The sequence below is a fragment of the Heterodontus francisci genome, chromosome 44, assembly GCF_036365525.1.
Source record: "Heterodontus francisci isolate sHetFra1 chromosome 44, sHetFra1.hap1, whole genome shotgun sequence".
Lineage (NCBI taxonomy): Eukaryota > Metazoa > Chordata > Chondrichthyes > Heterodontiformes > Heterodontidae > Heterodontus > Heterodontus francisci.
This window is the reverse complement of record NC_090414.1, coordinates 7,634,187-7,648,914: the sequence shown is the minus strand read 5'-3', so window position 1 is coordinate 7,648,914 and position 14,728 is coordinate 7,634,187. Positions and strand designations below refer to the sequence as shown.

General features: G+C 44.6%; 1 protein-coding gene across 1 annotated transcript in view; it reads left to right on the top strand.

The window, feature by feature from the left end:
• Positions 1 to 4,733, top strand: part of LOC137356014 (probable G-protein coupled receptor 139) — a 44,528-nt gene extending 39,795 nt beyond the window's left edge. Inside the window, exon 2 of the mRNA XM_068021715.1 lies at positions 3,835 to 4,733. Coding sequence (XP_067877816.1) covers positions 3,835 to 4,733 — 899 coding nt within the window. The remainder of the gene's footprint in view (positions 1 to 3,834) is intronic.
• The last annotated feature ends 9,995 nt before the right edge of the window (positions 4,734 to 14,728 follow it).

Sequence of the window (14,728 nt, the reverse complement as noted above, 5' to 3'; positions counted from 1 at the left end):
CATATTGAAGTAAAGTTGGATCACACCTGACTTATCTAATTGCATATGTTGATGAAGTAACAGATAAGGTTGATTAAATAAATGTGGTGGATGTTGCTAATGTGGATTTTAAGAAAAAGTTTGATAAGGTACCACATAAAAGGCTGGTTAACAAAGCTGAGGCTCATGGAATAAGTGAGCCATTGTCAAATTGCACTAAAATTGCTTAAGGGCAGAAAACGGCGAGTCGTAGGAAATGGTTGTCGTTAAGATTGGAGGATGGTCGACAGTGGTGTTCCCTAAAGGTAAGTGTTGGGACCACAGCTTTGTTGCGATATACAAATGACTTGGATCATGCAATTACAGAATAGAATCTCAAAAGTGGCCTAGAATACCAACTTCAAGATGTCACAAACTGTATGGATGATGTGATCAGTCTGCAACATGTCATGACATATATCAGCTAGCAGAATGGGCAGACACGTGGCTGGTGGAATGTAACACTGGTAAGTGTGAGGTGAGACATTTTGGCAGAAGGAATAGCAGAAAGCAATGGCACAGTTTTAAGGAGTGTGCAGGAACAGAAGGACCTGGGGGTTCATGCGCATCTACCTTTGAAGGTGGCCGGACATATAGAGAGAGTGGTTAGTAAAGCATACGGGATCTGGGCTTTATCCATACAAGCATAGAGTAAATAGCAAGGGAAGTTACATTGGACATTTATAAAGCACTCATTAGGCCCCAACTGGACCAGTGCATCCAGTTCAGATTGCCACACTTTAGAAATCATGTGAGGGTCCTTGAGTGGGTGCAGAGGAGATGTGCCAGAGTGGTTCCAGAGATGGGAGATTTAGGTTGGAAAAAATTCCTTTGCTCTCCTTAGCACAAAGGAAGTTGAGTGGAGACTTAATCAAGGTGTACAAGAAAATGCCAGGCTTAGATAAGTTAGACAGGGAAAAACTGTTCCCATTAACTGATAGTAAAAGGACTAGGGGACACAGATGGAAGATTTTGGGCAAGAGATGCAGGGGGAATATGAGGAAGATTTTTTGTTTGCACAGCGGCTGATAATGACCTGGTACTCGCTTCCCCACAAGGGTGGTAGAATCTACGATAATCAATGACTTCAAAAGGAAAGCCTATGGCTACTTGAAGGAAATAAACCTTCAGGGATATGCGGATTGAGGGGGGATTCGGAGTGACTGGATCGCTCAGTGGAGAGCAGGCATGGACTCGATGGGCTGAATGCCTTCCTTGTATACCATAGGTGACTTTATAACTCCATCGAACGTTTTGACATGGGAAATCCTTTCTCCTTCATTACCCTAACAAAGCTATTAATGATATTGAAGTTCTTATATGAATTCTCCTCTTAACTTCACTGTTCTAAAAAGAATAATCCCAGATTTTTCCATCTATCCACACAACTGAATTGCCAGATCCCTGGTACCATTCCAGTAATTCACTTCTGTAGTTTCACGAAGTCCTTGACATCCTTACCAAAGAACTCTAAAATGATGACGGAAACTGCCAGCAATGCTCAGCAGGTCTGTCAGCATCTATGGAGAGATAAACAGTGTTAGTGTTTCAGGTCTGTGACTCTTCATCAAAACAGTTGAACGTTAGAAATGTAACAGTCTGTCATTTAATCTCTCCCCTCTCAGTCGCATCATAGTCTTTCCTTCTTGTGCTTCTTCCCGCTTCCCCTCTTTCATTTGTTCAAAGTCTGGTACATTTCTAAGATGTGCCAGTTTTGATGAATGGTTAAACATTAAACACCCCAACACTAAACAGGAACGCTCACCAACTTTCAAGGTACGATTGGATTGGCACGAGCAACCGCACCACACTCACCTGGAGACTGGGAATTCAAGGTTGCTCCTGATACCATTCCTGGCTTCGTTCTCGCAGTGGCATCTGCTCCCTAACTGGCCTCACTTGCCCCACCTAACTTACCTGGGGTCCAGCGCTCCAGCGATTGCCCTGCTCCCAGGACTGGTCCACTGCCAGAAGTTGTAACTGCTCTGTGACTAGTCGCAACTGCCATGTCACAAATACATGACGACTGGATCTCCAGGATGGTCACGGTCCCAGACCTGGTTTCGTCCTGACTGTGACTCCTACTTCTTTACAGTCTCAGATGGCAGTGCCACACTTATCTTGGCTATGGCTGTCCTGGTCATAGGCCAGCTGTTGCACTGGCACTGGCCACCGTTCCTTGACTGATCCCGGCTATCCCATTACATCTATCTGGGCTCCGACCTACAGTGAAGGTCCTGATCCAAGATCATGTGTAATATAGGCAGTGAACGAGAGTTTCTGACTGGCCCTGAAACCCCACAACACTTACCTAGAGTTTGGAACTCCAAAATGCATCTGTTTCCAGGTCTGGTGTAGCACTGGCAGTGAGCCTCAAACTCTTACTGGCTCCCACAAATCCCTACACTTATCAGGCGTCTGGAACACCAGTGATGGCCAGGTTCCAGTATTACAGTCGCCCCCACTCCCATGCCAACCCCAGTGACCTCAAAATATTTATCTGGGTTGCACGCACCACAGCAGTGGGTTTGGGCTCGGGGTTGCTGTAGTTCCAGCAGAGATCCCGGTACCTGACGGGCCCTGGCGACCCTGCCACACTTACAGGGGCTCCGGAGCTCCAGAGATAGTCCTGGTCCCAGGCCTGGTGCGGTATGGGCAGTCGCCCCACTATTCGACTGGTTCCAGTGTCCTTGTCACACTTATCTGGGCTCTTTGTCTCCAGTATGGTCCTGTTTCCAGGCCAGGTGTATTACCGGCAGTGATCCCGACTAACTGCCTGGCCCTGATGTCCTCACCACAATTACCTGAGGTCCAGGGCTCCGGTGAACGTCTTGCACACAGACCAGGTGTCGTATTTGCAGTTCCACTGCTCCCGGTGATTTTGCCAATACTGTTGAGCTACCAGCCCTCTGATTGCTCAGAAACATTGGGAGAGTGGGGTACTCATCCTTAAAGGGATGTCGACCGTTGTGCCAGGCAGTTAGCTTCCTAAACGCCATTGAATTGCGCTGGATGTGGGCTCCAAATTGCCTAGACGGAGATCCCACACATTCTTGACCCACCATCAGGACCGCAGCTGCCTCCACTAAATTCGGCTCCCTGTCTCCAGTCGAAATCTCCGTCACTGGTACCAGAATTATATACATATCGAATGTGGTAACAGATGAGCAAATATCACCCCAAAATCCTTCAAACCGTTGCTTTTACTCCAAAACTGATGAATTATTTCTTCATAATTTCCCTTGTTTACAGTTTACTTGGTGATGATTGAAATTATTGGTTTCATTAATTTTTCAGTGGACTCATTTACAATTATTGCTTTAAAGTAATTGAATTCCGTGCTGCCTGTCACACCTGAGGGAATCTCTTCGTCAATCCAACATTTAACTTATCAGACAAGAAAAAAGTGCGGCAGATGCTGAAAATCTGAAAGAAAACAGATCATGCTGGAAATGTTCAGCAGGTCTGGCAGCCTCTGTGGAGAGAGAAACTGAGTCACTGCTTTAGGTTGGTGACCCGTCATCAGAACTGGGAGAGATTAGAGATGAAACATTTTTTTAAACCAGACGGGAAAGACGGATGGGCGGAGTATGATCAACATTGAACTTACCAATTTCAATATCATCCATTTGTTATTTAATTTCTCCTATCTTCCACCAAATCACAGACTTTCCCGTTTGTACTTTCAGGTCTAATCATTTCACTGCTTCACTGGATACAGGAAAACATTTCTAAATCTCAGTATGTCCTCAATCAACCTGGTCACGTTGCTCCAGCCTGATGTATAATTTCTCTGTTTATTTCCCTTCTTCATAGTTAACTTGCTCACGATTGGGATCCTGTCTCGGGGAAAGTGCGGTCTCTCCAAATGTGTCAATCTCTACCTGGTGGCCATGTCAGCGGCAGATCTACTGGTCGTAATCCTCGACCTGATATTGAGGCACATTCCCATTGTTTATAAGGAACAGTTTCAGTTCCTGGAGTTAATCCCCGTCTGTAATATCCACGCCGTCCTGGTTTACATAGTCACAGACTGTGCTGTCTGGTTCACCGTCACTTTCACCTTTGATCGATTTGTGGCAATTTGTTGCCAGAAGCTGAAAAGTAAATATTGCAGTGAGAAAACGTCGGCTGTGGTTCTGGGAACAGTGACTGCGCTGAGCTGTTTTAAGAATGTTTTCTGGTATTTTATGTTAACAGGTTGGTATTTGCTGGGGAACGAACCCTGGTTTTGTGATGTAACAGAGGATGTTTATTTCTCTCTCGCCTGGACAACAGGTGAGTTCCTCCATTTCATTATAACGCCGGGGCTCCCATTTATGGTGATTCTAATGCTCAATGCTCTCACGGTCAGACACATTTTAGTGAGCAACAGAGGACGCAGGAGACTCCGGGCTCATAGCAGTGGCGAGAGTCACAGAGACCCCGAGATTGAGAGCCGAAGTAAATCTATGATTTTACTGTTAGTTATCTCGGCCAATTTCATCCTCTTATGGGCACTGTTAATGCTGTATTCAATATGGAGGCGGATATGGGATTTGGGATATGAATTTGTATGGTTACCTGATTTTCTGCTGGAATTAGCCTTCATGCTGCAGCTCCTGAGTTGCTGCACAAACACTGCGATTTACGCCGTGACCCAGACGCAGTTCAGAGAACAGTTGAAGAATGTGCTGAAATATCCCTTTACTACATTTGTTAAATTCATTCAATGATGAGAAGAACGGAATCACTGACGATTTCCAGAAGCTGGGGGGCGGTGTCTGTGTTATGATGTCAGAGCGGGAGCAGGGCCTGTTGCAATAGTGCTCGACTTGGGACGAGGCCTGTCACTATGGTTACAGAGTGGGGGTGGGGCCTGTGTCCCATGGTGACCAGAGATTGGGGGCGGATCCTCTTCATCAGGCTAACGGTGAAGTGGGGGCGGAGCCTGTTTTCTTTGTTGAGAGTTAGAGTGGGTGAGGGGCCTGTTGCGCATGGTGACGGTGGAGTGGGAGGGGGGCTGTTACCTATGGTTACGAGGGGGCAAGAAGGACCTGTTTTACGGTGTCAGGGAGTGGCCTGTCTGTGGTGAACGGCGGTGGGAGTGTGGCCTGTAACCATGGTGAGGAGGATTGCGGGAAGGGCCTGTTTCCCATGGTGACAGGTAAGTGTGGGAGGGGCCTGTTCCAGCTGACAGGGGAATGGGAGAGAGGCCTGGTTCCCAGGCATGGTTCCCAGGAGCGCTGGCAGAGCCTCTTCTGTACAATCATATATCACCTTTGCAATACTTAATATACTTTATAAATCTTCAAAGCCATTTGTAAGCATTTATGCAGCTCTACATCTCTTTATAAACTGTATCGTACTTGATCATCATTTCTATCCAATTTCAATCATTCATAACCTTTTATGATACTTCATAACTCTTTTGAATCAACCATAATCCTTTGTAACAATTTATAAAGCTTTATAACCCTTGATAAACCGTTCTCACGTTTTATGAGACTTTATACTTATTTATTCATACTTTCAATGCCGTGAAGAGAAAACACCGAACATGATCACCATGGATGGCTCTCAATTCCAACAGGCCACCGTGCATATCATTTAAAATCGCCGCACAGCGTGTCTGTTAAAATGACACAGTGCAGGCAATTTGAAATGGCCGCACTACAAATCATTAAAAATGGCCGAACTGCAGATCATTTAAAATGGTTGCCGAGCATGTCCTTCAAATAGGCTGCAGTGCCTAACACTTAAAATGGCCACAGCGCATGCCACTTAAAATGTTCAAATGGCAGCGCATATCACTTTAAATTGTGGCAGTACATGTCACTTCAAATGGCCACAATGCATATCACTTAAAATGGCCGTTGTGCATAGCACTTGAAGTAGTCACAGTGCATCTCACTTGAACTGGCTGCAGGGCATGTCACTTCAAACGGCCATGGAACATGTCACAACAAATGGCCACAATGCATATCACTTAAAATTGCGGTAGTGTGCATTATTTCAAACGGCTGCCGTGCTTAACTGACTGTGGTGCAGGTCAGTTTACACGACCACACAGCATGTCACTTGAAACAGTCGCATTACAGGTCACTTAAAATCTTTAAAGGGCATAGCAGTTGAAATGGCTGCAGTGCATGTCAGTTCAAACGGCCATAGAGCATATCACTTAACATAATCGCACTGCAGATCATCACAAATGTTCGGACGGCATATCACTTAAAATGGCCACAGTGCATTTCAGATAAAATGGTCGCACTGTGAGTCACGCCAAATGGACACAATGCATGTCATTTAAAATGGTCGAAATGCATATCTCTTAAAATTGTCATTTAAAAGGACCACAAAGCACATCATTAAAAATGACAATACCAAATATCACTTAAAATGGTCGCACTGCATATCATACATACACCCAGAAAGGGCCAACTTCAACCAGACCTTTGTTAATCCCAACTATAGTGGTACTGGGCCCCATTTACATATAAGCAAAGAGCCAACTCAAACCATATCTGTGTTAATATCAGCTGGAGTCGTTTCGAGTCCAGCTCACACTCCAGGAAAGGGCAAATTCAAGCCAGGCCTCTGTCAATCCCATCTGGAGTGGTACTGAGTGACACTCGTAGATTAGCAAAGAACGATTTCAAACAAGGCCTGTGTTAATTCCATCTGGAAAGGTACTGAGTTCAACTCTCATAACAGGAACGGGCCAGTTCAATCGAGCCCTGTATTAATCCAAGTTTGAATGGCACATAAGCCTACGCATGCATCCAGAAAGGGCCAATACCAACCAGGACTGTGCTAATACCAGCTAGAATGGTACAGAGCCCCACTCACACACAGAAAAGGGCCCATTCAATACAGTCCTCTATTAATCGCGGTTGGAGTGGAAAGTAGTCACACACACAGGCCAAGAAAGGGCGAATTGAAACCAGACCTGTTTTAATCCCAGCCAGAGTGGTACTGAGTCCAACTCAGAAATTTAGGAAACAGCAAATTTCAACCAATCCTGTGTTAATTCCATCGGGATAGGTACTGAGTCCCACTCACATTCCAGGAACTGCACAATTCAAACCAGGGATGTGCTAATCCCAAATAAATGGTAGAAGTGCTGGAAATACTCAGAAGGTCTGGCAGCAAATGTGGAGAGAGTAGCAGAGTTAACGTTTCAAGTCCATGACCTTTCATAGAACTGGGTGGTGCTTCTGGAGAGAGAGGTCCAGTGTGTACATGTGGCAGTGCATGGCACTGAGTGTGGATATCAGGATGCAGCGATAACAACAGTCTGAGGAACATTGAATTTCTCGAAGATACCTATAATCCTGGATGGATTCAAAACACGAGGGATGGAACTTCAGTTGGAATCCACATGGAATAAGTCGGAGCTGGAAACAGTCATTGAGGAAGGAGATGTGGCGGTGAAAACGACTATTGGTAGCAACTTTATCAAACACCAGCAAGGAAATTGAAAGCATGAAGGTGAGCAAGATAAATGAGACAAACGAAAATCCTGTCGGAAAGAAGAGCAGAACTTCTTCAAGGTGGGCATTCCTGGAAGAGACGTGGCAGTGAAGTAAACACGAAAATAAAAAAAAAATACTGGAAATCTGAGATAAAAACAAGAACTTCTGGAAATACTCAGCAAGTTTAGCAGCATCTCTGACGTTCCAGATCAATGACCTTTCGTCAGAAACGTTAATCCCATCTGTCGTGGTACTGTGCTCAACCTACACACCGGGAAAGGGCACATTCAATGCAGGGCTGTGCTAATCCCATTTGGTGTTGTACTGGGCCCCACGCACAAACTAGTATATGGCTAATGTTAACCAGGACTGTGTTAATTCCATCAGGAGATATACTGAACGCCATGCACAGTCCAGGAAATGGCCAATGTGAACCAGGCCTGTTATAAAGACATCAGGGAAGTGGCTAGTCATAGCAGACCGCTTTCAACCCAGCTGCAGTGCTTCTGAGTACCGCTCACACACCACGATTGGGCCACTCAAACAAGTCCTGTGTTAACCACAGTGGTACTGTGTGCCGCTCACAATCCAGTAAAGGACCAATTTGTACCAAGCCTGTGTTAATCCCATCTGGACTGATACTGAGTCCCAATCACACAGCAGCAAATGGCCAATGCAAAAAAGGCTTGTTAAAAGCCAAGCTGTTGTGGTGCTGAGCCCACCTCGCATTCCAGGAAAGCGCCAGTCAAGCCAGGCCTGTGTTGATCCCAACTCGAGTGGAATTAAGTCTCACTCATACACTATGAATAGCCAATTCAAACAAAACCTATATTAATCCCAGCTGGAGTAGTACTGAGTCCAACTCTCACACTAGAAAAGGGCCAATTCAATCGAGGTTTGTGTTAATCCCAGTTGGATTGGTACTGAGTCCAACTCACTCACCAGGAAAGGGCCAATTCTACCTGGCCTGTGTTAATCCCAGCTGGAGTGGTTGTGAATCCCAGGCACACATCAGAAAAGGGCCAATTCAAACAGGCCTTTCTTAATACCAGCAGCCGTGGTACTGAATGCCACCCACATGCCAGGAAATAGCCAACACAAACAAAGCTTTTATTAATCCCAGCTGTAGTGGTACTGAGTCCCACTCACACACTACGCAAGGGCCTATTCAAACCAGGGCTGTGATATTCCTATCTTTAGTGATACGGATACCAGTCACACAGCAGGAAATAACCAATTAAAACAAAGCTGTTTTAATTACAGTTGGAGTGTTTCAGACTCCCACTCAAAAACCAGAAAAGGGTCAATTGCACCAGGCCTGTGTTAATCCCAATTGGAGTGGCACTGATTCCGAAACACACCACGGAAGGGCCAATATGGAACCAGGACATTGTTAATCCCAATTTGAGTGGCACAGAAGCCCACACACACACCAGGAATCTGAAAACTCTAAACACGTCTGTGCTGAACCCATCTGGAATTGTTGAATCTTACTTACACTGCAGGAAAGGGCCAATATAAGCCAAGCTCGCATTCATCCCAACTGGAGAGGTACTGATACCCATGCACATACACCTCTCAAGCTGATGCGGTCCCGACAATCGATACCAACCCTCCAACCAATGTAGTCGCTCCAAATAATAGAACCCTTCAAACGAATGCTCTGCCCCAGCCCATGCACAGCCTGTAGCCTGGGCAGGCCCTTCAGTGGATACAGCCTCTCCAACTGATGTAGACCATCGAAACAATATGGACACTCGAACCATATTGAACAAATTCTCCTTCAACTCCACTCACTTCCTTCAAGTAAAAGGTGTTGCTATTGCTACCCGCATGGGTCCTAGTTATGCCTGACTCTTTGTGGGATATGTCGAGCATTCTTTGTTCCAATCCTACTCAGAACCCTTCCCTCAACTTGTTTTCCAGAACATCGATGACTATATCGGTGCCGTTTGCTGCTCCCGCCCAAAACTGGAAAACTTTATCAACTTTGCTCCCAATTTCCACCCTTCTCTCATATTTACACGGTCCATCTCTGACACTTCCCTTCCCTTCCTCGACTTCTCTGTCTCCGTCTCTGGGGGCATGTTGTCTGCACATATCCATTACAAGCCCACCGATTCCCACAGCTACCTCGACTACACTTCTTCACACCCTCCCTCCTGTAAGGACTCCATTCCATTCTACCATTTTCTCCCTCTCCGACGCATCTGCTCTGATGATGCTACCTTCCAAGAAGGTGATTCTGAAATGACCTCCTTTTTCCTCAACCGAAGATTCCCCCCCCCCCCCACTGTTGTTGACAGGGCCCTCAACCGTGGCTGGCCCATTTCCAGCACCTCTACCCTCACCCCTTCCCCTCCGTCTCAGAACCGTAACAGAGTTCCCCTTATCCTCACTTTCCACCCCATCAGCCTCCATATCCAAAAGATCATCCTCTGCCATTCCCCCCACCTCCAGCGTGATGCCATTACCAAACGCATCTTCCCCTACTTTCCCTGTCAGCATTCCGAAAGGATCATTCCCTCCGTGACACCCTGGTCCATTACTCCATTAGCCCCCCCCCCCCCACCACCTCGTCCCTGTCCCACGGCACCTTCCCCTGAAATCTCAGGAGGTGTAACACCTGCCCATTTACCTCCTCTCTCCTCACTATCCCAGGCCCCAAACACTCCTTTCAGGTGAAGCAGCGATTTACTTGTACTTCTTTCAAAGTAGTTTACTGTATTCGCTGCTCACAATGTGGTCTCCTCTACATTGGGGAGAACAAATGCAGACTGGGTGACTGCTTTGTGGAACACCTCCGCTCAGTACGCAAGCAGGACCCTGAGCTTCCAGTTGCTTGCCATTTCAACATTCCCCCCTGCTCTCATGCTCACAACTCTTTTCTGGGATTGCTGCAGTGTTCCAGTGAACATCAACGCAAGCTCGAGGAACAGCATCTCATCTACCGATTAGGCACACTACAGCCTGCCAGCCTGAACACTGAGTTCAATAATTTCAGAGCATGACGGGCCCCCCATTTTACTTCTTTTTTTAGTTATTTTTTCTTTTTACTTTTTTTCTATTTTACATTTTTTACAATTTTAAAATAAGTTTCTTTGCTTTCATGTTAGTTTGTTCAGTTTGATTACCCACTGTTTTTTCATGTTTGTACTTGCTGCTGTTTAATCGTCAGTTCGTTAACACCCTATCTGTACTAATGCTTTGTCTTTGAGATTTGGGTGTTCAGGTCCACTGTTCCCTGAAGGTGGCAACGCAGGTAAATAGATTGGTCAAGAAGGCATACGGCATGCTTTCCTTCATCGGACGGGGCATTGAGTACAAGAGTTGGCAGGTCATGTTACAGTTGTATAGGACTTTGGTTCGGCCACATTTGGAATACTGCGTGCCGTTCTGGTCGCCACATTATCAAAAGGATGTGGATGCTTTGGAGAGGGTGCAGAGGAGGTTCACCAGGATGTTGCCTGGTATGGAGGGCGCTAGCTATGAAGAGAGGTTGAGTAGATTAGGATTATTTTCATTAGAAAGACGGAGGTTGAGGGGGGACCTGATTGAGGTGTACAAAATCATGAGAGGTATAGACAGGGTGGACAGCAAGAGGCTTTTTCCCAGAGTGGGGGTTTCAATTACTAGAGGACACGAGTTCAAAGTGAAAGCGGAAATGTTTAGGGGGGATATGCGTGGAAATTTCTTTACGCAGAGGGTGGTGGGCACCTGGAACGCGTTGCCAGCGGAGGTGGTAGACGCGGGCACGATGGAGTCTTTTAAGATGTATCTAGACAGATACATGAATGGGCAGGAAGAAAAGAGATACAGAACCTTAGAAAATAGGCGACATGTTTAGAGAGAGGATCTGGATTGGCGCAGGCTTGGAGGGCCGAAGGGCCTGTTCCTGTGCTGTAATTATCTTTGTTCTTTGTTCTTTGTAACACACCATGAACATATTGTTAGCCTTTGCTCCATGACCTTTTGGTCAGCCATGTGGCCTTGTCCAATCTACACCTTCTCCTTTGTTATCTATTGCCCCACCCCCACCTCACTTACTTATAACCTGTGACATTTCAAATATTTGTCAGTTCTGAAAAAGGGTCACTGACCCGAAACGTTAACTCTGCTTCTCTTTCCACAGATGTTGCCAGACCTGCTGAGTGGTTCCAGCATTTCTTGTTTTGATATCAGATTTCCAGCATCCGCAGTATTTTGCTTTTATTTCAGGGAATGCATCCTGGATACCCAGCAACAACCATTCATGGACACAGGAACGCATATGCAATGTTGCAAATATCTTTAGAAGTGGCTTTTTTGTTGAAAACAGACTTTTCTAGTGAGAGGACACAGACAGACAGCTGGTGTTATCACTTGAAAGAAGAACTCCCATTCGCTAAACTGAAGGAAGAGAATTGAGTCTGTTTATAATTATTATTTTATCAAAAGTTCAAAAAAGTCAAGCCAAAACAGAGATGACTGATTATTTTACCTTAAGGAAGGGAAGGTAGACGGTGACAATCTTTTATCCCTCAAAAACCCCAAAGTTAGATTGATTCTATTGAAAGTGTTTGCAAGTTATTGATTGTTGAAATGCATCACTAAATAAGGAAAGCGTAACTTACTACTGGTAATGGACTGTTCTTTTTTCCCCCCATCAGACGCCTGTGAGAACTTCAAGCAACATTGGACTGTAAACACTGCAAAGACGCTAACATTTTTATTTCAACTGTTGTTTTCCCTAAGAATTTAGTTTTTCTATTGAAACAGTTAATTTGTTTATTTAAAGACACCTGGTTTGGTTAGCCTCATTCGGGGGTTAATAGATGGTAACATTTGGCTGTGCATTTCTTTGATTTGGAAAGTTTGAAATGATATGTTAGGTGATCTGTGGAGGCACGGGATTGAATTAACAGTGCCTTTCTCCCACGACAATCAGAATCATTTACTTTGATTGGGAGCTTTGACTGGAGCGGTCTGTCGTATCATATTAATTGGGACTGGTCCGGGGTATGAATCAAATTTTAATGAGGGGATTTATAGAGATTTTAATCATATATTAATTGTGTTTCTGGATTTGAATCGTATCTTAATTGGGAGTTCGCTCGCATTTGAATCAGATCTCAATTCGAAGGTTCACGTCCTTGATCAGAACCAGACTAATCTGGGGGTCTCACATTAGGAATCATATTAATTACTCGTTTCTGAGATAACATATTCAAATTGGAGTTTTGCGTTTGGCATCCTGTTTAATTACTCTCGAGTCTGGGACCATATCAATTAGAAACTCGATTGTTGGCATCTAAATCTAACACCAATTACAAAGAAGTGAAAAGAAGCAGATGTCGTGTATAATAACGTTCACACTATACCATTGTTATGGAGTTAGCGGTTGCAGCAGAGATTTTTGGAAAACAGAATCTTTCCCTCAGCGACTTGATAACTCTAACTCAGGACAAACTAAAAGAATGGGCAGCGTAATTGGGGCTGTAATTGAAATCAGAGATTATTGACATAATAGCCACACATCTGGAATTAGTAGAAGGAGATTCTGATGATGATAAGGATGAAGCTGAAGGGGAATACCAGAAACAAGAAAGGGAATACGAGAGACAAGCAGGTATCAAGTATGAGAGCAATGCATTGGTATTGATTAGGATTCGGCTAGAAATGAAAAGAAAAAAAAACTGAGCTGCAGCAGGAAAAAGTAATAAGAAGTCTTGAACTTCAAAATGAAAATGAAAAAGAAGAGAGGGAATTCAGGCTAAAAAAGATGGAACTAAGACAAAAGGATCAGGATGAATCTGCGTTTGGATCAGGACCCACTGAGAAGTTGTTTAAATTTATACAAACTCTTCCTAGGTTCGAAGAAAGGGACGTAGAGGCATTTTTCATACCTTTTGGAACAATAGGCAAATGGCTGACATGGCTGAAAGACTGGGAGACAGAGCTCATGAAGTTTATGCCATGGTTCCTGAAGAGGCTGCAGATTATGAGATGGCAAAAAAGGCTGCTCTCGCTGCATATGAGTTAGTTGCTGAAGCTTACCGTCAGAAGTTTAGGAACTGACAGAGATTGATTGGGCAGACATATTAAGAATTTAAGTGGGTGAAGCAATTTACTTTTGACCATTGAATATTCGCATTAAAGATAGAAACTTCATGTGAGAACCTTCGAGAATTAATTCTCTGAGAAGAGTTTAAAAACTTCAATCCTTCAGTCATGAGAACTCATATCGGTAACCTGAAAGTTTTGAAAGCTAGGCAAGCAGCAGAGATTGCTGATGATTTTGAGCTTGTGAATAAGCCAAACTGTTTTGTCTATCACCACCATAAACCCGAGAAGGATAGAAAGTGGGAGAGTGAAAGGAAGGCTGGGGGCCAGGCAGAACAGTTGGGAATGCCCCAGGTTCACCTTCTCAGGTCAGAACGGAAGGTGCTGAGGGTAGAAATGAGGTTTGCAAGCCAAAGTGTTATCACTGCAACAAAACAGGTCATATTCATTTGGAGTGCTGGAAATTGTGAAGTAAGCCCAAAGGACTTGGTGTACGCAAAGTTAGGGCATAGGAGAAGACTCTGACTGAGAGTATAACAGACCAGGTGATAGCTTTAACGGCAGCTGTGCATGAGAAACCAGCTACTAAAACTAAAAGGAGTGTAAAGGTTAAGACTAAAGTACCTGATAGTTATAATGAATTTCCATTCGTATCCTGTAAGTGAGGCAGAAAATCCTAACCTTATACTCAGTGACACAGGAGCAAACCAAAATCCCTTGCTGGGGAAATGTATGAAGTTTCCACCAGAGAGCACCTTGAACGCTAAAGTTTTAGTTAATTGAATTGGCGGGTGTGTATACTGGTACCTTTATATAAAGTACGCCTAGAGAGTGACTTAATAACTGGGATAGTAACTGTAGGCGTTGTCCACAGTTTACCAGTGAATGGAATTGATCTACTCCGAGGAAATTATTTGGCTGGATCAAAATATCAGTTTCTCCTCTGGTGACAGAGGAATTAAGTGAATTTAAGGAAATGGAGCAATTGCAGGAACAAGTGCCAGGAATATTTGCTGCATGTGTTTTTCCCCGAGCAACAGCTAAACATGATCCATTGTCGGAGGTAAAAGGGGAACCACACACAGATAATCAGGCATCTGAAACATTATTTGGGGGATTTAGATAATCTAAATGAGATGTTTAACAGATCATCTATCATTGCAGCAGAGCAAGCTGATCCAGAGATATACTGAGTAGCACAGATGGCTCTGTCA